We start from the raw sequence: 23,896 nt of genomic DNA on the forward strand, positions 1-23,896 counted from the left end.
TTCTAAAAGTATCTAAGAATGAATTAACGTTGCATATACGTTTAAATATACCGTATTTTTCTTTATTATCATGCTTTTACGTGGTTTTGAGGTTTGGGAACGAATAATAGCCATAAGTCCACCGCTGTCACATGGATTCACGCGTGAGACGTACTACAATCAATACGGGTTCGAATCCAGTTCACGCGCAGCAAGCTGCGGCCTGGCCCGTTCAAATGTGTTCTTTCATGGAGAAATAATGTAAACATGTATTATGACGACGATGTTTCTGTTTCTAATCGTAGGACGTTCACTTCGGTTAGGGTCGAATCATGATTTGTTTAGTCGGGTTCGTCGATAGCTTCGATCGAATGAAACATTTTGTCTATAAGTTTTGCCATGTAAATCGGAAATAAACCAGAAAAATTAATGATAGACTAGCACATTAGTCTTTTTTCGTATAAAATCAGTAGCCCGGCCCCATTCACTAAATTAATTCGCTAGAGATGAGTCCGGATCGATCCCGATTAGGTTTCGCATGATTTCAGGGACATCTGGCAGAGAACTCCGCCTCTCCTCAAAACTTTCGCGAATAAGATAAAATATCTGGGAAATTCAATCCACGCTCCACTATTTAAGAAAATCCACGGTCCTTCTAAGCGTAGAAAATATAACAAATAGACACAAATAATAGATTTTTAGGTTACCAACAACTGTGTCCTAAAAGAACCATTTATTAACAATTACCCAATATATTACAAAATGATACACTTATAACTTTATATTCCACTTATTTCACATCCCAATACTTAGTATTGATAGTTCTGATGAGAACCCCTCCGAATGAGATTCACCAAAATTACTTCCAAATTGGGTCTAATTCCTTGAAAATTGCACGTACTTAATAGGACACCTATTACACGTAAAAAATATAAATTCTAAAAGTAACTAGTTACATTATTGTTATATATACATTGATATTTACAAGATATGATACACAAATGCTTTCACGTTCCCAAAGTTTGAAAAGTTTATATTCACTTCTTCCTTGCAGCTTTAGCTGGTTTCTTAGCTGCTTTTTTAGATTTAGAAGCAGCCTTTTTTGCTGCAGGTTTTTTAGCCTTCTTCGGCGATTTTGTGGCTACCTTTTTGGTGGGTTTCTTCGCTTTAGGCTTCGGTGCCTTTTTGGCGGCAGGCTTTTTTGCTGCGGGTTTCTTTGCCACCTTCTTTTTCGGTTTATCTTCCTTCGAATCTGATGGCAATTTAAATGAACCCGAAGCGCCTACACCTTTCATTTGTACAAATTTCCCATGAACAACTCCATTTTTCAGCGCCAGTTTGACATATGTATTACATTTATCATCAACTTTGTAATTAGCTTTAATGTATTTGATAATTGCCTGACGCGAAGAACCTGAAAATAAAAATCAGAAAACCTTATATTCAAATTCATTTTCTAAATTCACTAACATCTTCAATTTGTTTGTAATTAAAATTTATTCATTTGAAAGTACAAGAATTAAAATGTTTTTCCTTTTTTTCCATTGTTTAAATTCAAACTAAATATATCTTTATAACCATTTAATCAAAACGCATCAATTGTTACAATCATTGTTTAAAATTAAAAAAAGGATATTTTGAAAAAATCTTTACCTGAACGTTCTTTCAATGAAGTAATTGCTGCCCTTATCATATCTCCATATTTCGGATGGTCCGCGGGTTTAGTTGCCTTTTTAGGTTTTGCCGCCTTTTTCGGGGATTTGGTTGGTGTAGCGTCACCTCCGTCCGTCATTTTAGTTGTAGTTGATGATGAGAAGAATGAACAGTATAGTGAAGTATCGTGACTAGCAGACGCTCGCTCTACTATTAGAACTCTCGCTAGTAGCGCTCAACGTTAACATACTACGATTGCCGACGCGAATGTAACGTCGCACGCTAGCTAGCTCGAGCGCTGTAAAATGTCTGTTACCGTGTTACCGATTGTGCTAGCATACACAATTCCAGACACTTTTTCGGCGTTCTCTTTTAACCGGCGCCAGACGAAACTCTCCGCAACGGACGGAAGAGATCTGATACTTTGATATTTCAAGCGTTATTCGAATCGTCATCGCCATTTAACGACGAATTAGGCGATATTTATGCAATGTTTACGATAGAGATTTTGGTGATTTCGACAAAGCGACGCGTCATTTGTAGCGATCGAATTTCGATCAGAAATCCTATGAGTGAAAAAAGTCACACCGAAAACCATTCCATAAGTCGCGACTGGTCTCGATAGTTGCCGGTGAACCCAAACAAAAATATCGCCGTTTTCTCTGAGAACATGAACACAAACTTCCCCAAGCGCCATATTACTCAATTAACTACACTTCTCACAAATCGCAGTTTTTTCCTACTTTGCCGAATTTTTGTCGACTTTTGCTTTTGGTTAACAGCTATAAGGGTAATTCATTGATTAGAAGCCTTAAAGACGACAGAAGGCTGACTTTGGGTGGTCCATAACAAAATGATTTATTTTTGTGGATATCGGTTTGCTTCGTTGGAAAATGGCGTCGTTTACCGATACACCGTCAGATAAAGGCGAAGGGTTGATTTGAAAAATCCAAAATTTCCTAATGATTGGACCCGGCAATATTTAGTATTTAGTATCAGATGAAAGCTAAAAAGAAGAGCTTTATTATGCCATAAATCTTGTATCAATTTGACGATTGACTGCATAGAAAATCAGCCAGCAAATTTCTGCTTCGTGAACGTCATTGTGCGAGTAAATTTATGCAGCCAATTGCGTACTTGGAAGCGATTCAAACTGAAATTTCGGACCCGAATAACTCATCACTGACTCGTCGAATCTACTCTATATTTTGTCCAATTATCATTTGAGTTCCCCATCTTCGATGAAAATTAGCATTAAGCTTTTTCGTCTTGTCTAAGATACTTTAATTTGGGGTTGAATTTAGCCTTTTGAAAATTACATAGTAAGAACGAACAACGCCAGGTGCCGCATAGAATGTTGTTTTGGTTTTTCCTTTTTAACAATATCTATGGACAATAGTTTTCATTAATTAAGTCCCTGAAAATGTGGAAATTAGAAAGATAACTTCTATTACGCTAGGATGAACTCATACATGCATGTGGCGAGACCGGTCACTCTTTCCAGTGTTCTAGACCTTTACGAAAGCACGTCGCGCGGCCATGCAGGTTTCACACTCTGTAAGCTTGCATTCAATGCCAGTTTTTTGCACCTTTTCAAATGAATCAATTTCAACTTCATAAGATTAAATATATGTATCCATTATCACTGTGTTTCTTGTATCAAGTGGGCGACCGATCGCGCCGCCTTTCATTGAGTGAAAATATACATGTTTTGAATTAATTGGCAAGTACCAAAATCATAGTATATCCTTTCGTGTACAACAGAAAGGCAAAAATGAAAGAATCATCGCAAACAAAATATTTTACTTTTTATTTTTCATTTTACACCTGCTTCATTGAATTTGATGCAGAATAATTGAAAATTTGATACCTATTTTATGAAAACTGTTCAGAAATATGAAGTTATAACATAAATTTGTGCGCAAAATGGTTTTCCTCCCCGGGGCGAATCCAAAGGGAGAGCGAAGGGGGTGCCCCTTAGATGTCAAGTTGCCGTGAGAAGTTTAAGGGAAAATGAAAAATATTTACTAACTTTAGAATATCAACTGATACTAAGAAATTTGGAATTCATAAGCATGTTCTCTGGTAATCTCCAAAAATCCTTTTCGATTATCCTATTTAGGGTGTACCCCTCCCCGAATCAGATCCTAGGTCCGCCTTGAGTCTATAGAAAACCGTATCATTCAAAAACTAAGTGATTGATTGAAATAATAAAATGCAATTCTTGTTTAGAGATTCATGCAATTGTTGATTTTCCCGCCGGCGCGAAATGATCCTTACAGCGCGTCTCGCGTCCAACCAGGGCTTATTGGCGGGAAGAGACAACCAGACCTCGTGCTGTGGAAATTCTCGCGCATGTATTTGGTTTTTGAGAAAAATCTTTCTGGAAAACCAGGAACAGGTTCAGACGGTATAGCACCGTTTAGGTACGGGCTACACCGTCGCGAAAATTCCATGCCCTCTTTCATCTTTTTTTATCCCCAAAGTAACAAGGGCACATTTATAAAGTCGTCCCTTTTAACCCCAAATGTAGAAAAGGGCACATTTTTACAAGACGAGAGATTTTTCAACAAAAAGGCATAGCATCTTCAGGATTTCATCTTTTTTTTGCCTGGGAACTACATCTTAATGCAGTAAATTGTCTAGAAAGCAATCAACTTGTAGGACTGCATTCATTGCTTGTAGATTGCACGAAAAAGCAGTAAATTTCTACAATATTTGCCTTCGTTGGGCGTGGATCGTGCCCTTTTTTTAAAGTTGTGCTACCCTCAACAGGTCCCAAGACCTACCCCTGAAACTGTATTAATCACGGGGGTGGCTTAGACAGACTCTTTCCTTCTATCATAACATTTGTGACCACTTAGAGCCATTCTCTTTAGATTAATCTGGATGTATCCGGATACGTAAGATAAATCAGTCTGTGGTAGTTTGAATATCCTTAAGGGGGTAAAACCAATCGATATCATCTCTCGAAATACAAAAAAATACTTAGTCATTATTTTATTCAACACAGTGTACATAACACGCATGATAAACATAAACTCTTGATACATAGATATGATACAATCATGAATCCACAGAACCCAATAAGCGGGAACCCGAGTAACTGATCATCAATTACCTAATTATAGATTAAGACCAAATTTGGTAGACGTTTATCACATTTAATTTCTCGGTGGAATTTAAAATCATCACATATTCATAAGTATAAAACAAGCAGCGACATTATTTTGTCCTCCTAAAATATATATATATAACTTCCTATCGACTATGATAAAAATAAAGAATCCAGGAGGGTGAATTCGTAACTTTGCTCTAATTTAATAGTTTGCTGCTTAAAGTATCTTTTAGCTACATCTCAATGAGGTGAGGTTTGATCGATGCTTAATCTAGCGAGACATCATTCACCATTCCAAGAACATTTACACCGACAGTATTTTTCTAACATAACAGACATCCATATTGTGACCATTTATTTTTTTTTCTTTCTCCATTTTTTACAAGCGGATACAACGATCACCTACACATTATATCCTGGTTTTCCATTCTTTACAACTTCCAAAAATCTTGTTCGCCAATCTTTAATTCTTATTCAAAGTCCTTAGTTTCTGGTGTATATATATATATATATACATTTATAATGTCAACGTAAAATATATAATAGTTTGTATATAACAACATTTCGTTGCTAACATATCAAAATATACATAGCTACGCATTATATTTTCTGGTACAAAAAATAAATATATAACGTGGATATAAATGTTCTAATCTATTGCAGTTTATCACAGTTATATACGCTGGTCAGACTTCGCTTTATTTAGAGCTTTTTCTAACCGCGGGAAAAAGTCCGAAACGATTGAAGGCATAACTGTGTCGATTAATCCATGAGGCACTTTACCGCACGGGTCTGATTGTACTATGTTCGTCACTCGGCATTTATTCGGATCGCTGAAAATGAGCGCAAAAAAAGGTTTTTTTAAAATCAGCGAAGACGATGGTATGGTGGAATATTTTTGATTTGTCAACGTACCTCGGTATTCGTGAGCAAATGATTCCGAGAGGATGGTTGAAACCTCGAATACACTTTGGACTCGGAGGACACGCGGGATAGTCGATACTTACAGCTGAAAAAAGGAATTGAGTGAAAACAACGATCACTATTGGTGGAACGAATCAGAAAGTAAAAATCATGGCTTTAAATGAAATGTTTCACAAACCTGTATGTGATAAAGAATCAGTAGATCGTTTTATTAGCACCAAATCTACAAATTCTCGAGATGAGATCGCTCCTCCAGCTTGACTTCCCACTAAACATTTTTGTATGAATAAATCCTAAAGAAATCAAATAAATCATTTCAATATATGACAATCAGGAAGTGTCGCCATCTACTGTAAGACTAAGACACTAGCTAACTTTTGATAAAATGTAGTTCGATATATCAATTACACTCGATGATTGTTGGCTGTGACTGTAAACTTATATCACAGCTGTGATTGTCATCGAAACTACATCAAATTATTGTAATCATTTTAGTCATTGACTGTTAATAAACAGTTGTATATCAAATCTCTTCAAATGATAAATCTCGCAGTTCGTCAATAACAACAGTCTGTGAAACGCGTATATAGGAGAAATTATTGTAGCATACCTGATCAAGTTGTTCTAAAGTTTCTATATGTTTGATTGCTTTGTCCCATTTTACACGTGTGGATCCTGTACTAACGAACTCAAAAACCGTTTCGGGGCTGAAGTTTATTATGGATTCCGCTACAAACCTGTTAATTACACGTATGATAAGTCGGTATAAAATATGAGATCGTGAGTGGAGTGAAGTGGAGTGAATAGTAGCTTAATCCTCATTCACATCCCTAATGGCACATTGCCATATTAAAAAGGGTTTTCCCTTCAATCATGGACCATAAAACGATGCTTCAATGAACCTCATTATCGTGTATTTTGAAATTAGTTTTTCTTCCGCGTTATTTTCGCGGATAAAATCGAATCGAAAATGTGTAAAAATGAAATAAAATAGATTCAAGGAGGAATGATGATTTATAGACGTGCGTACCACGAGAAAATGAGATAGAGGGTTTGAAGGTCGGGAACACCTTCATCGCATGATTGAATGCAAGCATAATGCGCGCAATCACTTATGAAATCACAAACGAATGTTATTATGAGCTTCAGGGATAAATTCGTCAATTTCATCTTTATTCCACGGGGTTTATATTGATTACAAGTATACTTACAGTTTACCAGAATATTCAGTCGATGAGCGTGAGTGAACAATAATCATGTTCTGAAATACAACCAAACAAATCATCAGATAAGAAAAGTCGAAAATGTTTGATAAGTATGAAGAATTTGTAGATCCTGTTTCAATACAATATATTCAATAAGCATGAAGTGAAGTGGTTACGAAAACAACTGTAATACAGAGATTCAAGATGGCCGCGAAGGACCTATTTCTGATAATCTCTGATGATCGATGTTTGGGGATCGAGTGTCGGTTTCAGGAAATGTGAAGAGCATTTAATCACTTCTTCTGATTAGATATTGATTATTGTAGAGACGAGACTACTTATTTGAATGAAGTGAATGAAGAAATACCACGCACAGTGCGTGTGCGAGTGACGCGTTACGTTAATGAGATCACAAGAACATCTGTAGAGCGAAATTAGCCGTGATTTGTTGACAAGTAATCGATGGTATTCTCCTTACAGCAACATCAGAAAAAATTTCGATAAATTCCGTCATAATTCCGACGGGAACTGGTATTTTAGCTTCAGGGGTCTACAATCGAAATGTATTGGTTTTGTGTACCAGTGTATGACTGAACTATCACAACATCGGATTATATTGATCTTGCCCGAACTTGGAACATTGCTGTTATTCAATAGTAAAAACAATAGATTTATGATTGTGTACGGTGACGTCCACGTGTAGAGGCTGATTCAGGCCACATTTTCTGAACGGCTTAAGCAATGATTTTAAAAAATTTATATTGGCCCATTTTTTATTTTCTCATCCTAGAATTCAAAACGTCTTGTTTTCTCGCGCGAGAAAACAAAAAATGCAGGGCCAGCATGAAAATTCTTTTATCGTGCCTTTAGCCGTTCAGAAAAAGTTTTTATTATGGCCCGCCCGAAACAGCCACCATAAGAGGCTGATAAGGATGTAATTCAGACAGTCTCAGTTAAGACCACGGTAAAAAAAAATCAATTACAATGTGAGGATGTTTGACTGGAGATTATGCGAGTAAGGTTTTTACGGTTGTTTATAGCTAGTATACACCCACACGCAGCCGTTCTAACCACTGATCTATTACCAATATTCTTATTGCTGGAATTGTAGGATTTCTATAATAGGATTTGTAAGAATTCCGACGCAGTCAACACGGAAACCTTGGAAATTGACGTGTCTTAGACACAACCAGTCGGACGGACAAATTACTTTTTTCTATTGGAATTTTTATGTAAGCCCTATATATATGAATTTCCTCAACGTATGTATTTATAAGTTATGTGGGGTTCACATGGCGGCATTGCGAAGAATATAAAAAGCGTCTCGCCCTTTTGTCCGGGGAACCCACCGATTTCTTTTTCGCCCATGTTTGCCGATCTTCGGAAACGTAGCCTTCAATCTTTCGGGCAGTTTCATGAGCGAGTTGTGTAAGTTCGTCAATCGTAGGTTGCCGAGATGGGCCCATTTTGTAGTTTTCTTCCACTGAAAAAAATAGAATATTTGTGAAAAGGAAAGAAAATAAAACGGTAATGAGCGAGCGGAAAAGAGGGAGTTTATACACTGGATAGACTAGCAAAAAAGTAAAAAACCCATTAATCTGTATTTTACTGGGTAAAGCGGGTCTGTAGACGAGTTTTGAAAAAATAATTCCTACACCTTAGACCAAGTTCTAGTAATCTGAAAAACCCTGTCGTTAGAGCGATAAAAAGAAACAGAACTCAAGTAACCCGCACCACACACGCAAACATGCCCGCAATGGGTATATTCAAATTCATGTTTTCTTTATCGAGTACGAAGGCCTTCGCGACGTTCCTGGGATACGAACACATAACAACAATTCTAATGTTTTACGGATTGAAGCGGGTCTCTGTAGACCAGTTTTTATAATTCCTACACAATAGAACAAGTTATAGCAATCTGAATGAAAAAAAATGACGACGTTAAAATCGACTGAAAAACAGTAAAAACCCGTTGCGAATAAATAAGGAATCCCTCCCTCATATACAATACTAACGAACTAATGACAGTTACCTGCTAGATAGATTAATTGAAGTAAGCACATTTTCTGTGGCGATCGCGCACAAACCTTGGCAAAATTAAGAATTACGACGGAAATCTACGAGCACTAACCAGTCGTAATCGGCAACGTAAAATAAAATCTACCTTCTTAACTGAACTGCGTGTTACTTACATTCGATGAACTAAAATCTGGAGAAATGCCACTAACTGCACGATACACTACAGTTAACCACGATACTCTCTTAGATTTACTGGGATTTTAATCAAGAGATTAACAATTCATAGTGAATGAACTCAGTAATACCCTAAAGTACTGAATATCACTGTATTGTATTGGTGGTTACTGGTTTAGTCATGTTCATATAGTCATTAACCATAAAAACATACGTATTCATATATTCATATTCATGTATTCGATATGTTATGATATGCGGTGTTTCTCCGGGATTCTACATAGAAACGAATAAATCGAAAGGGGATCATAGAGAAATTATAGATTTTAATCAAAACATTGCAGCATTGAAAATTTTCATAAGATCGAACAAAAGCTTCGAGGCATTCGCAGAATCGAAATCAAACATAATGACTTTAGTTCATTAGCATCGTCGATGCTATGGAAAAACGGCGAATTTTTCAAAGATTTTCTGCTGATAATTTCATTTTCAGTGAATGGACATTTTTACATGATCGTTGTGGCACACAGGCGAGTGTTGGTCGGGTATTGATCTATTTATTTCTATTGCTTGTATCAATTTTTAACACGTTTAGTTTTCTTATGTATGTTTAGTTTTATTATATGACAGTCCCGCGCGAGTTCAACTCCCGGCGGGAAACTAATCGATTAATTCTTCATTTCTTTCTAAATCGATGAATTACAATTCAAATGGTTCTAAGAGAATGGATGTCCTGCAGCCCTGTAGAGACGTAGTGTTTACACGGGTAATCGTTTTAATAGAGATTTCATGAATAGCGCGTCCTCACGTTTTTCCCGCGATGTCACCGTCACCCTTGATCTGCGGGTCCTTAATGGAGCTGGTTTTTCCGTCGTCGGGAACTACCAGAGATATTCATTATTATTTCGCCAATAGATCAATACATAGCTCCAATCTTATCAATCATCGATTAATAATTGATTTTTGTGTAATTCAACTAACATCATGTATAACTGCATGTGTAACAGTCCACCTACTGTCAATTTGGTCAGTTTACTATATATTCACACATTGATGTTAACATTATGAATAATTAATGTTACTAACAATAGCGGTTTCATTAGAAGAGCGAATATATAGAGGCATAACGGTATGTTCGGTATGTTACGATAAACCTGTCAGTATAATAGACTTGATGAAGGAAAAGGGGGTTAAAGAGGCGGTTTTAAATTCTATACGGGTATGACAAGACATTCTCCAAGGTCAAGATATGCCGTATACATAACAGCATTACAGGAGAAGATGGGAGACGTTGCGAAGACAATCCCAGACTAATTCTAATAGCATGTAGTAGGGCTGGAGGGTAAAGGTCAGCCGGACACTCTCCTCACGGATACACAGTAATCATCCGACTCACATGGAAGCAATATAAAAAGTAGCGCTGTAAATCGTGTGTCGCATATAAATCACTATCATAGATCGATATCCATAAAACAGTGTATTGATCTTGATAGAATATCAGTGCGCGGAAAGTGTAAGGGGTAGTACTGCACCAGTTTCAAGCTGTTACACAAAATACTCAGTTCAATTACAGGTTAATATAAGTGGATGCTTTATTCTATATCAATAGAGGTAAAAACTCTGATTTCAAAACAGCAATCGATAAAATGGCATGCGCCAGACAGAAAATCAACCAACATACTGAAGGAATGAAAAGAATTTAAAAAATTCAATAACCCGAAATCCTTAAATGCAGAATGTATTGTTAACGATTAAAAATCTCAACAAAAAACCTTTATATTTGTACCCTGAGATTTAGTGTTTATACGTGCCTTGTTTATTTGTGTATTACGCACGTAATCGTTGGGATTAGGGGTTTAAGCCGGTTTGATTTCCAGCCAAAACAGTCATCATGTCCGGACAGCATATTTCCATGAAATACTGACTGAATTCGTCGTATGATTCACTGTGATTAAAGGCTGCTCCACTAGAATAATCCCTGCAAAATGAACGATTAGCACTGGATGGAACCAGTGACTGTCATCGACGCCCGTTGTGAACACAACAATATAGTCGAACAATATACATTATTTCAAGCAGTTTTCAATGCATTCTGCTTATTCAAAATGTTCACAACATTGTTCAATTTACTTCGACAAATATCAGAATCAGTGTTTGCATAATAATTACCACCCGCAGAGCGGGTACTGCTCGATCCATTGAGATTTTTTTAAACCGGATTCGCTGTGTACGTGTTCTTAAACATTAACCCTTTTTAAAATAAAACCAGATAATGAAGCATCTGTGAATGTGACAGCGAGCAAAAGCTACACTCAAGAAATCTTAAAGGTCATTAATTGTTCATGAAATCAAATAATGTATGAATAATCACGTTTGTCTCTTGGTTCGAAAGAGTTGCTACATAAAGTTGTTTTCCTGGGGGTCTTATCCTTCGAATCAAACAATGAAAGACTGTTACAACTTGCTATATTGAATGAGCCCATTGATTCCCAGTACACTGGTCACATGACCACAACGGGCCAGGGACAGATACCGATCTTTGGATAGATAAAATATCCGAGAATTCTGTAAACTTTAAGAGAGCGAGAGAAAGAGATGTAATCGATTCAGTTGAATGACACTGTGTCACACAGACTTCACGTTGATTAATATGTACTGTACATATCGAACCAAGCATCAATTTAGCTAAGTGCCCCTATACACAAATTCCTAATTTCGCACGAGATAATGTCTTCGTGAAACATGAAATTGTTAAACTGTAACACAATATAACGTTGTAAAAGTTAGTGGAACCCTCTTGTTGGTAAACTTGACTTGACGGCACCACTACAAGGGTGCGGACAGTTCCAACGATGAATCGGAGAAAAGTTACGCGGGAGAAAACGGTGTTGCAAGACCTGCAATTCCATTTCAGTATCCCATCAGTTCAAATTCTAATGATTTAAGCTGATTTAGTATTTTGACCCACGGGGAATTGGTCAGTCAGAAGATGGAACCATTCAAGAAGTTACCCTTGATTGAGAGAAGCTAATCAGATAAACTAGAACCGTAATTACGCTTCAATAACAGCTGAAGGGAACGTAGTTTCAGAGTCAAACGAGTTACGGCAATAATGCGATGTTGTATCTCCGCACCAGAAAATTCCACACGAAACAAAATCAACCCAAGCGAAAATATCAGCTATTGACGACATCATTTCCGTGGATGCTAAAAAACTCAAGATTATCAACGATTTTTTAAGTACATTTATATATTTTAGCGGCATTGATTCGATGTGAATCTTGGTATTGATCGGCGGATCGATGGTGTGTATTTAGAAGACATTGATTTAAAGTCACCCAGTAAGACATGTTATACGTAAATCTAATGTCAAATCAATGAATATTAATTAATACCTTCAAAAACAAATAAGTATGACCACGTTTTAGACCACGCCATTTTTTCGTATCCTTGTAACCATTTCAGATAATATTCGATAACAACCATTCAGGACCACGAAACCTTTCTCTTTTCATTCGAACTTAGAACAATGTGGTTACCAACCCAGGGTAGGTTTTGACCCAAATATTAAAAAAAAAAAAAAACAAGTTCAAGCACAAAATTCTGAAGGTATGAATATTGTATTCCACGCTTACATTAGGAAATATACCTGGCAAAATTTGGGCTAGGAAAAAATGAAGCTATACATAGTATACATAAAAGAATCATGGATTTTTGATTGAATCCGTGCGGTGGGGGAGGGATCGGTATGGGCAACCACTTAAGACAACATGAATCTCTTTTCTCCATCAAAGTAAGACTACATTAGTCTTCTCTTCTTATGATCTAAAATTCCGTGTCCTTCTAGATTATCACAGAAGACCAATCCCCTAACCTTAATAATCAATTCGCTAACACCACAGTAATATTGTTTCTGTTCCTCAGTGCGGGACGCGGGTGGGTACTATACTCCTCTTCTCGCAGGGGAATAAATCTCACTTGCAATCACGCATTTCCATTGAAATGACAAGCTATGGCTTTATGGCTTCACAACACGCTGCGAGCTTATACTGTGTGGACAATGTAGTCCTATCATTGAAATGATGAAGAGAGAATTTATATCCTGAATAATACAGGGATGAGCTGTGAAAACGTCACTTATTCATTGCGTGGGCTGACTGTGTCGTATGGTTTTAAAAATCACAGAAGAAATCGCACACCAAACAGCTGTAGCAGAGTTTGGGACTGATATTTCAAACTATAAATTCGAGCAAAAACATGATATTCCCTATTGAACCCGCTATCAACTCAATTCATAGATTATGAGGTCATCCAACTACCATCATAATCCAAACGACAACCAAGCCGAGGTGAAAAGCGAATGAAATAAGTATATTTACCACTAGGGTCAGTTTTCAGGCATGACCTTAACCCCAAGGTTGATCAACTATTTTAGTCAGCCCCTACACATTGGTAGGCCTATATAGAACCATGGACTAAAAATGAATCGATTAATAGTCCATGATAGAACCAAGGACTTATGAGAACTGAGGCAGGGGTACAACCAATTGACCACACTTATCATACACTCAGAACGCAAACCTTTTATGTTAGTCGCTTGTTCCGATAGATTTTCAGTTCTCTGTAACTCTTCTGTGGGAAACATGTATCTAATAGGAAGACTCGTGTAAAGACGGAGTGGATCCTCTAGGATATTCAACCTACTGAAAGCGACAAAATCCAGAAAGCTGTATATATTATCCTCTCGACCAACCCCCCCCCCGTGTTAGTGATTAATAGACTGACTTGAAAGACTTGAAAAATGGATTGAGTTCCACAACAATCTACGAAAATTAATTGAAATTTCACAGTAAATCACGATTGATGCATGCATGTAAATCAATCATTAAATTAACAAACATGGCTATACTGGGTATAAACAAAATCGCAATTCTTCTGAATAATTCAAATACCCATAAGGCACAAAAACTTGTAACGACTCTAAATTGGAATGCTCCTTCGCTCCAATCATGTTCCATAATCCATATATTTTGATTTTTATTATCTGTTTCAAAATAATCAACCATTAAGTTCATTTCTAATTTGTTCTATTATTAGTTAAATTGAAAGACACATTTTCAGTACTTCAGAAAACAGATTCTTACTTACTATATATGGTATATTTATGATTGTAACGGTATGTATGTTCCGTATTTGAGGTTGAAATATCCTGATTGTTTTTACATATAACCACAAGCGGTGACACACGTGTGAATGATAGCTAGTCAGCTAAGTGTTCTACCATCTGTACTGTCGTCGCAGTAACATTGCGTGCTGCCATCAGGTGGCCAAATCCCAAACTGTCGACCGGATTATGCAAAATTGATAGCATCGGAACAGATGTCAAGAGTGAAGATTTTGAATTAGCAATCATCAGAATAACGGTGTTTAAAGGAAATGCATGGAATTGTTGTCGAGAATTCATACGTAGTCAAATCCCAAGAGTTAGAGAAACATCGTTTTGAATGCCTTCATTAAGAGATTCAAGGGAGGAAATTAGAATATATAAATCAGTTCTGGAATGACTTTTATTGCTCCCTTAATGGTTTAACTAATGACCTTCTATAATTACTCATCCTCTGGGTTCATATCATTGATATTTAAAAATTGAATAAAATCCGATGATTTCCACTGAGAATCTGCAATTAACTAACGTACAATATTATGTTCATTCACTCAATCAATCAGCGGCTTTAATCTCTGCAGCAGCGGTACTGGCCAGATAATTATTGACTTGTTACGACAGTTGAAGTGGTCCTAATGTAGAAGTCGAAAGAGGATTAAGGATCAAGGGTAGACGAAATAAAGTCAAATCCTGGATTCCTCCACAGTATGACAGCCACAGACAATAAATGAAGATGTTTTCTATTAGGATGTACATGTACATATAAAACTTTATTCGACCAAAAAGATATAAATGAATGAATGCATGTGAGGGTAACATGATAAATGCATAAGGAACCAGCCTCACACACAAGGGGTCTATATACATAAGTGAGCTGCTTTGAATCCGTTTCGAGATGTATTTCAGCTGAATTATTTTACTAATAGACACAGCACAGACAAATCGATTAATAAGTTATTCATAAAATTGAAAAAAGCCGCTGCAATAAACTAAAGACATAGACTTTAAAACTAGAGCTATATATACAACATTCTACACAAGGTAAATTGAAGTTTATAAAACTATTACATGTAAATTACTTAAAGCACGGACCTGTTCCTCAGTAAACTCAAAACAGTTGACTCCATACGAATTGAATTAGTTCATTCATCAGACAACCGTGAGGGTCCATATCAAATCCATTTTTTGCCATAGCTTAATATTAGAAACTCAACCAGTTGTCATTCCGATAAACTAGAGATTTATAACTAATACCGACAAAATAAACTATAAAACTGATTAAAATCATTGAAAATACTATCATCAATATCATGTGTAGGATCATTCATTCATTACGTACGAAAATTGAATTTTTCAACCCTCCCCCTCTGTACGCAAAATCGGCCATTTTTTCATATACATTAAGCATTACAGTACGCAATTGCACCGACCCCTCCCCCTCCCCTAACGTGTACGTAATAAACGAATGACCCCAACAGAGAAAGAGAATACAAGTATAAAACTAACCCCATTTACCATAGATACATTCATATCGTAGATTAAGTACAAAGAGCCAACAGAATATATAAATGCTTACATAACTAACAGACCAGCTGTAAATCATCGTAAATGCTTTCACAGTTTCTTATTGGGTTTAAAACAAACGAAATATTCAAGCATCAGCTTTGTTCGTTTGGATAGCTTCACGAATCTGGCGATCTAATTCAGAAATGATTCTATCTTCGTTCGTATAAACACCTGTTCTCAGCAGAGCATCTCTCTCTTCAATCAGTCTCGCGATGTGATCATCAAAACTGGCGTCTAAATCCGGTTTTAATAATTCCATCTCGTCGCTCTCCGGACTCACTGACTTAGATCTCTTTTCTTCTTGTTCTTTCAACCTATAGATCAAATAATTTCCTACAGTTGTAACTAATCTATTCGAATTTGACTAGATTTCATTTGTTACGACGATACTCACTTATTGATTTCATTTTTAATATCTTCCAATTCTTTCATTTCTGATTTGACGACCTCTTTCTCCTCGGCCGCCAGATATCTCAGTCTCATGTGTTCTAATTCTTGGTGTTGTTTTCTCAGTAAAGCCTTCGCGTGTTCTTGCTCTTTTTGTTTTAAACGCGCTAACTCTTTCAACGCTCGACCCCACTGCTGTTTGTAGTGTACTTTAGATTTAGTGATAGCGTCGAGTTTCCTCTCTAATTCCACCTGGATAATCAATATATGAGATTAGAGAAACCAGACTCCTTCCTCAGGGATATTACCTTCTAATAGGATTAGAGCACTGAATCTTACCTTCTCGAGCGTAAGCAGATTGATTTCTGATTGTAATCGTACTTCTGGTTTCGTGTTCTGTTGCTCTTTATACAATTGAAATTCACGGTCCAGATTTTGGTTTTTTCTTTCGGCATCTTCCAACTGAAAATAGACGCTTTATACTCAACAAACGTCCGAATAAGATTTCATTCATGTTTGTGTGAATTTTAAATAATACACTTACCTGTGTTTTACATTTATTGATAACTTCTTGCAGTTCTCTGTTCTTCATTCTGTAAGAAATTCAACAGTTATTCAGTATTTTAACCAGTGAATTGTAAAACTCAAACGCAGCCGTTGAAGCGTTACTCACTTCTCTATTTCAATCTGATGATCGCAATCCTCTTTCATGCGTCTTGACGCTTCTCGCGTTTCGAGAATTTTTCTCTCATGCTGACGTTCTAGATCTGAGCGATGTTTGGAAACCTGAAGAGAAAATTCATTTTCAATTAAACGATCGTAGAATGAATTAGAACCGAAGAACTGCGGAACTGGATCCAGTTCGAGGTGTTGTAGTTATCTCATACCTCCTGTTCACCATCAGTTAATGCTTTCTGTCTTTTCTCAAAATCTGCAATTGTTCGTTTCAAATGTTCTTCAAGTTGTGTATATTCAGCAACCTGTATAGATGAGACCAGGAATATGTTAACTGAAACAATGACTGCAACTACTTTTTATTAACACATTAAGGATGTAGTGTTTTACCTTCTTTTTGACGAGTAATTCCCTTTCTCTGTCCCTTCTCTTCCACTCTTCTGCCAGTGTTTTCATATGCTGGAATTCTTTCTCTTTCAACTAATTTAGAATGAGTTTACATTCAAATGAGTGATAGTTCATGTAAAGACATGTAGATGTCAGCACTAGTCTGGTAACAACATACCTTGTTCTCGAACATATTTTCCTGTAATTCCTTCCACATTTCTAGTTCCATGGCTGCCTGATATTCAGCAGTTTCTCGCTGTTCAGTTACAGTCGGTTCTGTCGGTTTCGCAATTTCTTCTGACAAAGTCTAATTGAAAATTTACAACTATCAGAACACATTTTACTAACTTAAGCATGAATCAGAATGGAATATTTACTTACTAGTGATTCAGATGGGTATGTGACCTGTTGGGTTTGAACACTACCTTTATCTTCAAGGTTCAGAGTTACAAAAAGATCAGCGATTTTCTTTTGGGCCCTGAAGATGGATGGAGAATAGTTTATAGTATCAGCTCGAGGTTTTCTAAGTCTGTTTTGTTCTCCAAATCTTACCCCGATTTAGCATTAACGGGAACTAAAGAACTGAATGCCTGCCTCCAACCAATAGAACTGTTAGGTTGCTAGAAAATAACAAACAGGGAAGAAGCCAATCAGAAAGGAGGAATTTGACAAGTCTTCGGTAAACTATTTCACATAATCAGTTAGGTTAGATTCATACCTGAACTCTAGATTTATCAGCGGTCAAAACACTTTGCAATGGTAACTGACACAAACCAATCATAAAATCCTGTGATTTCTGTCGATCTCGATCCCACACTTCAACAACTAATGGTAAACTATAGAAAAGAATTCATCATTAGAAACAGAGATTGAAAAATAATAATAAGTTACTTTCTTCATATAGCGCAACATCTTCAATGTTATCTCAGCACTTTACATAAGGAGACAAAAATTCAGCAAGCCTTAGACAATTACTCAACATCAAATTATCAATCAATTTGACAAAGAATTAAGATGAATAATTTCGTTTTAAAACTCAGACTGAAATCAGAAGCCGATGACTATCCACTACTCAAATACAGTAAAAACTCGATAAACTCACGTTCTGAATGTATCCTCTAACTGTTTCACGGTTGTGGCAAAATCAAACGCGCAGAATGATTGCGGAAGAGCGACTTGCATTCCTTTACGCACTTCTACAGGAGGACTAGTCATTACTGGCGCAGAACTCCCGAAAAATGGATACACATATCTACAATATCAAAACGTTCATTTGATAATTGCCTGACAGAAGTCTGTGAATTGTAAGTGATTAAACTCTAACTGACCTCGTATAAACATTCAGCGGTACGTTTGAATCGAGATTTGAAATCAATCTCAGGTCAATAGAGAAGTTAAAATGATGAGCCTGTGGTGGGATAGATACGTGGTGTTGTGTGGCACTACTTTGAGAAACTGCATCTGAAAATATATAACATTACATTGTGCAGACAAACATCAGCTGTTGAGTAAAGTGTGAATATAAAATTGTATTTACCATGAACTACTGAGTGTAGCGTAGGTAGAACTGGTGAACTAGGAGGTAATGCTGCTGCTGGAACCACGTGAACAGTTTTTTCAGGTGTTTGTTTCTTCTGTTCTTCTCGAATACTGGGAACATTCTCTTCTGTTTTCTCACTAATGAAATCCTCGGTATAATCATCATCCGTTCGAGGTTTCGTTGTTGGAGCAGGTTGAGGTTTCGATTCAGTCGTTTTAGTTTTTGATTTTTGTTTCTTTTCGTCAGTTGGTTTTGGTGGAGATTTCTTCTTTTCTTCAGTTGCTCCTGCTACTGCAGTGGCTTGATCTGCTTCTTGTTTTGATGGACTCGGCGGCGACACCTAGTAGAATTACATACCAATGATACTTGAGGGTTCTTACAGTCCAGGGAATCCAAAATTACTGCGATTAAATCATAAAATATTCTCAGTGGGGACGGTTTCTCTTTACGAGGTTCTACGTGCCACTTGAAACCAGCAAGAAAAAGACACCAAAAGTTCAAATTTACTGACTTTTCAAGAAGAGTCAGAATTCCCTGATCTTTAAGAACCATACAGTATTCCTACACCCAGAGATATTGAAATACTAATTTACTACATTTATGATATCATGATCGATCACATATTTTACCTGTTCTTCCTTACGAAGCATGATTGAAATTCCCACAGACGGAGCTGTGTCCGGTGCAATAGGCGCCATCTGGCTGCGAACTCGAGCGGGTGCCAATAACTAAAATCAAATCAAATCATAAAAGATCACTTCATAAGATAACGACATAAGCTTCACTACTAAACATCTATTGAGAGATCATAAGTAAATACCTCGAATATACTTTCAATCAGCACAGGTCTCATGTATATTTCAGTGCTGTCTTTCTTCAACAGTTGATTCAGACTGATGTTAGTACTACCAAGAGACTGATCCCCGCAACAGAGATGAACCTGTAAGCCGGGCTGTTTCTCGAGAAACGCTCGCAGCACGTCGAGACTGCTGCGCACTCGCACGGTCGAACGCTCCGCCGCGAATTTAGCGTCCAACAAATCGTAAAACGGTTCGATTGTCACGTCATTTCCTAGCAACGAGTAATAGAAGAAAAATCCACCCGGACCGGCGGGCAATGGCTGACTTGATGGAACCAACTGGAAAATAAATTTAACCGATTTTTCGCATAAAATTCACCAAACTTGTCGGAAGTTGAAACTGGATAGCGATTCGAATAATACGCACTTGTGTTAAATTTGAAGCGAATGCAATCGTTACGCTTAAACAAAATAATTCCGAGCATGAATCATCGGGACCGATCTGATAATAACCTTCTTCTTCAATCAATACCGGCTTCAATAACTGTACATCAATATTCTGAAGTGAAGCCGCTCCTGAAGTCGGCGCTACACAGAAAAATGAAGAACAATAATTTTTTAGCATCAAATACAGTAAAATGGGCAGCATATTCATAGAAATTGTGAATTTGTGAAGTTTTTTTAAAGTGTAAAAGTAAAACCTTGTCCAATTCTGCCTGGAGCGTTTCTAGCTTTGAATCCTTGTTGCTCAGTATTAGAATCATCATCGATATAAATACCGATTCTAACTTCCGGTTTCGATCGACTGTATTTACCATGAAGCAGTGGATACCATTTAGCGGTCTGAAAATTTCAATTACAGCCTATCGATAAGTTCAACTTTACTATGGATATTGCTTCATTCATCCCTCCAAACCCACTAAAAGCGTCACTCAGGGCATCATTGACTCGTTTGAGGTTTCAACCCGCTGAGCGTCACTCAGGGCATTATCAACAGGTTCAAAGTTTCTTCTCCAAAATTAAGGGGACAGAGAATAACTTAGAAACTCTACCACAACCAGCAGTCAAACCCATAATTCCTGAATAATGAGTCCAAGACAAATTTGTAGCCTATGCGAGACAGATTTAAGATATATCAGAATTAATACTTGACTTGCTGTATCCCTGACCACACCCTGATATGCACGCCGATTTCCTCGACTGCTCATTAACACAATCAAATACAAGAGAGAAAATGGTTTGATTATACAGACACTAGTAATCGCAACTAATGTCCCTGACTTTTTACTTAGCTTTAAACAAAATTCCTTGACTTTTTTTAAAGAAATGAAAATTCCCCAACTTTCTCCCGATTTCCCGGTAAGTGACCACGAAACAGCCAGTTCTACTACTCACCTGAACATTCGATGCAGATCGTAAATCAAGCATCACATACCCGACTGGTTCCCTCATTGTACTCTGAGTATCTACAGCATAATACTGAACTTTAATAGAACTCCTCTGTAAACGGTGCTGCGATAAACCTTTCTTATCTAATTCCCACGCGATCTCTTGAGTAAAATCAGGATTCTCCGAGTGTTCCACGGGGTCAGTAGCCAGCAGTTCTCCGTCGAATCGAGCTTCCGCTATCAATTTATGTTTCGGCCGACGGGGAAACTTGCGCCCTGCATAACAGAATTTAACAGATACAGCACGCCAGCTGATCAACAGCCATAACTAATGAATGGGGAAGTAATTAAAGCCTTCTAGTATGGCTACAGAATATTGCTACAGTCCCGCTAAACAATGGTTAGATACTCGAGGTGTTCTTATTAAGCAACTCGTATTAAATCGCTTTTATCCGTCAATTACTTTCATGTGATACGAATCAAATCACCTTAAATAAATGACTCTCTAGAGCCGTAATCTGAATTTTCTGCGATTGAAAAAGCCGCCATTTTGTTTTTCGGTGTACAAATGATCTCTACTGTCACGGGCACCATCATTCAAATCGAATCAAAGCGCTATGAGGTACGATTAGGTTACGTTTTACATAAATTGACGGGGTGAGCAAATCCTTGTAATCGCGTTGCTTAAATGAACGATTTGATCCATGTTCATACACGAGTTGCTATTATTCCTCCAGGTCAGGAGTCACACTCTTTATCAATCCTCACCCTCTGTTCTCTCTCTCCATCCCCAACCCTCCAACTCAAATTCATTTTTCCTCACTTGCTCTCGGTCCCCCCTCGGCCTCACTCGTCTCCAGCCATGTTGACTGTTGTTGGACTTTTTTTTGTTGGCTCGACCACAATTTTCGCGCGGATTAGGTCGAATAGAATAATTTCTCACCTTCTAAAACTGCTACAACCACTAAAAAACGTTCTTTAATCGGCATTTTGTATAAATTGGGGGGCTTTATGTTGTAGTGTATTGTAACCAGATACAAATATAAATCTGCAACAAACGGACGGAAACTCTCTCAGATATCTCGATATATTTTGAATCGATTCAAATTTCCACCTAAAGCCAAGGCGAACTGTTGCACATGGCGTCACGAGCTCACTGCCTCGTTCTAGGCTTGTCGGGGCCTTGCGCGCCATGTGGTAACCAATAAAAGGAAAATAGAATGCCATATGCAGCTGATGCTTTATGTACTTTATTCATTGTCGGGATAACAAAAATTCGAGTCAATAGTAGCAAAAATATCGTAAATCCGGATTAGGATTCTTGAATATGCATCCCCTGCTCCTTGTCACCGATCAATTCAATTCAAGATTTATTGCATCCGTATAATGACAAAATTACATGGGACCGACACGGCAATAAGATATTAATACAAAGAGACACCGACTAATGATAACATAACATAATAGGAGAGTCACTTTTTAAACTTGAAAATACAATCTACAATGCATAGGCCTATACATAATCTACTGCGTTTCAAGATCGAGAAAGATCGAGATCGAGAATTGTCGAAAAGTTACAATTTAGGCGACCAAATGAGTCCGAGTACCGGCAATCCGCAACGTGGGGATTTTTGTGTAGAGTGTGAACTGATTGTGGTCAGATCCTCATGATTAAATTAGACAAGAAACGGCAGAATTTCCGAGGATCCGCCTGCTCCAATACAAACATACATAACTGAGGATGGACAGTAGTAGAATCTGACTCGTGAAGATCAGGATATATTTTTGTTAAAACAGGTGGATGAATAATAATCACGACGATTACAATAGGTTTTTTCTGTGAAACAACATAAAAGCCTAATAACCACCAGACTGAAACATCCAGACTGGGCGGCTTAGGATACAAGAGAGCTACATAAAAAGAAACTCCATCGACAATCTCCTAAGGAAACCACCAATTTGTATTCAAAACGCTAACAAGACCTGGGCAGACAAATCAGAAAAGTCTGCCGCATGCAAACCCAGATGAAATGTGGTCAACCTTCCGAACAATGACCAAAAAACTCATGGCCGGCGGTGGCGGCCTTGGCCGGACCAAAACTTTGCCGACCATGTTTCACTTTTTGACTTAATATATGTTAATGCTGATAATAATCGTACTAAATTTTGCATAAAATCTATAGTATCATCTTGCCGTGAATTGTGTCCCGATGTAAGGGGATTTATTTCATATATCTCATGCCAGAATTTCGTTAAAACGCTCCTCCTGGTTTTAAATATTTCAAAAGCTTTTTCAAATAGAGGACCCCCGAATCCCCTACCAGTGCTTGGCCGGACCAATGTGTTTTTCCTTCCGCCGGCCCTGAAACAGTCAAGACGAAATACTGCAGTCATAAAAAATCTTCTTAATAAACAACAGCCTGGAGCTCTTAAACATGTCATTTGTAAGCGGCTGGTTGATGTATCGGCAGGCTGGCTGGGGAACTGGCATTTACACCAGCGGTACAGGATTCCATCCAGCAGGAACAACAAGGCAGTTAAACCTTATATGTACAATCTTTATTGCATCCCGGAATGAGAAAATGATTATCATAGCTTTACATAGTCTTTATATACAGAATCATGAGTATAATGTGAGAACTAGGTGTCAGACAAGTTGTAGACATCAGGACTCACAAACAAACACCTAGTGACATGTTTGAGAGACATTAATTAATTATCGATGAGCACTGACTAATAGCTAATTATCGTGAAAACATGTTGAGTAATGTCACATGTTGATTACGACCTTAAAGCACATATTGACACTATAGTCATAAGTTATATTATATTATTATTAGGGTTTTCTGACTTTCGTCGAAAACCCTCTTGAAATTCTGTTGATTATTATTATTATTATATATTTTCCGCCGATTTCG

The 23,896-nt window shown here is 37.4% G+C and overlaps 3 protein-coding genes across 3 annotated transcripts; all 3 read right to left on the reverse strand.

Annotated features, from left to right (window-relative positions):
• Nucleotides 1–687: 687 nt before the first annotated feature.
• Nucleotides 688–1,836, reverse strand: LOC141905367 (histone H1.0-like). The gene is made up of 2 exons (XM_074794209.1): nucleotides 1,633–1,836; nucleotides 688–1,393 (listed from the first exon to the last, which is right to left on the reverse strand). Exons 1-2 carry the CDS (start codon nucleotides 1,769–1,771, stop codon nucleotides 1,017–1,019), a joined length of 516 nt encoding a protein of 171 aa, XP_074650310.1. The 5' UTR covers nucleotides 1,772–1,836; the 3' UTR covers nucleotides 688–1,016.
• Nucleotides 1,837–4,634: 2,798 nt separating this feature from the next.
• On the reverse strand, nucleotides 4,635–13,878 carry LOC141905883 (stAR-related lipid transfer protein 5-like). The gene is made up of 8 exons (XM_074794965.1): nucleotides 13,858–13,878; nucleotides 13,654–13,775; nucleotides 8,229–8,362; nucleotides 6,886–6,935; nucleotides 6,285–6,411; nucleotides 5,853–5,967; nucleotides 5,666–5,759; nucleotides 4,635–5,583 (listed from the first exon to the last, which is right to left on the reverse strand). Exons 2-8 carry the CDS (start codon nucleotides 13,715–13,717, stop codon nucleotides 5,424–5,426), a joined length of 744 nt encoding a protein of 247 aa, XP_074651066.1. The 5' UTR covers nucleotides 13,718–13,775; nucleotides 13,858–13,878; the 3' UTR covers nucleotides 4,635–5,423.
• Nucleotides 13,879–14,997: 1,119 nt separating this feature from the next.
• Nucleotides 14,998–22,097, reverse strand: LOC141905306 (centrosomal protein of 120 kDa-like). Its single transcript, XM_074794143.1, has 21 exons — nucleotides 21,922–22,097; nucleotides 20,986–21,254; nucleotides 20,292–20,433; nucleotides 20,018–20,178; nucleotides 19,612–19,929; nucleotides 19,421–19,519; nucleotides 19,194–19,352; nucleotides 18,789–19,131; nucleotides 18,580–18,712; nucleotides 18,354–18,503; nucleotides 17,970–18,087; nucleotides 17,804–17,871; nucleotides 17,633–17,729; nucleotides 17,430–17,558; nucleotides 17,255–17,344; nucleotides 17,077–17,169; nucleotides 16,863–16,975; nucleotides 16,734–16,782; nucleotides 16,529–16,651; nucleotides 16,197–16,441; nucleotides 14,998–16,116 (listed from the first exon to the last, which is right to left on the reverse strand). The coding sequence occupies exons 1-21, from the start codon at nucleotides 21,965–21,967 to the stop codon at nucleotides 15,888–15,890; spliced, it is 3,174 nt and encodes a 1,057-aa protein (XP_074650244.1). The 5' UTR covers nucleotides 21,968–22,097; the 3' UTR covers nucleotides 14,998–15,887.
• Nucleotides 22,098–23,896: the final 1,799 nt, after the last annotated feature.

The sequence above is a fragment of the Tubulanus polymorphus genome, chromosome 5, assembly GCF_964204645.1.
Source record: "Tubulanus polymorphus chromosome 5, tnTubPoly1.2, whole genome shotgun sequence".
Taxonomy (NCBI): domain Eukaryota; kingdom Metazoa; phylum Nemertea; class Palaeonemertea; order Tubulaniformes; family Tubulanidae; genus Tubulanus; species Tubulanus polymorphus.

Excerpts from the sequence above, each read along its gene's own strand:
- LOC141905883 (XM_074794965.1), bottom strand. The coding sequence starts at position 13,717 with ATGTTTCCCACAGAAGAGTTACAGAGAACTGAAAATCTATCGGAACAA. Across the intron at positions 6,936-8,228 it reads CATGGGCGAAAAAGAAATCG|AACATGATTATTGTTCACTC; the intron begins GTGGGTTCCCCG and ends GTTGTATTTCAG. Across the intron at positions 5,584-5,665 it reads ATTTGCTCACGAATACCGAG|CGATCCGAATAAATGCCGAG; the intron begins GTACGTTGACAA and ends GCTCATTTTCAG.
- LOC141905306 (XM_074794143.1), bottom strand. The coding sequence starts at position 21,967 with ATGCCGATTAAAGAACGTTTTTTAGTGGTTGTAGCAGTTTTAGAAG. Across the intron at positions 19,132-19,193 it reads TATTTTATGATTTAATCGCA|GTGTCGCCGCCGAGTCCATC; the intron begins GTAATTTTGGAT and ends TAATTCTACTAG. Across the intron at positions 16,652-16,733 it reads TCAATAAATGTAAAACACAG|TTGGAAGATGCCGAAAGAAA; the intron begins GTAAGTGTATTA and ends GTCTATTTTCAG.
- LOC141905367 (XM_074794209.1), bottom strand. The coding sequence starts at position 1,771 with ATGACGGACGGAGGTGACGCTACACCAACCAAATCCCCGAAAAAGGCG. Across the intron at positions 1,394-1,632 it reads TTCATTGAAAGAACGTTCAG|GTTCTTCGCGTCAGGCAATT; the intron begins GTAAAGATTTTT and ends TTTTATTTTCAG.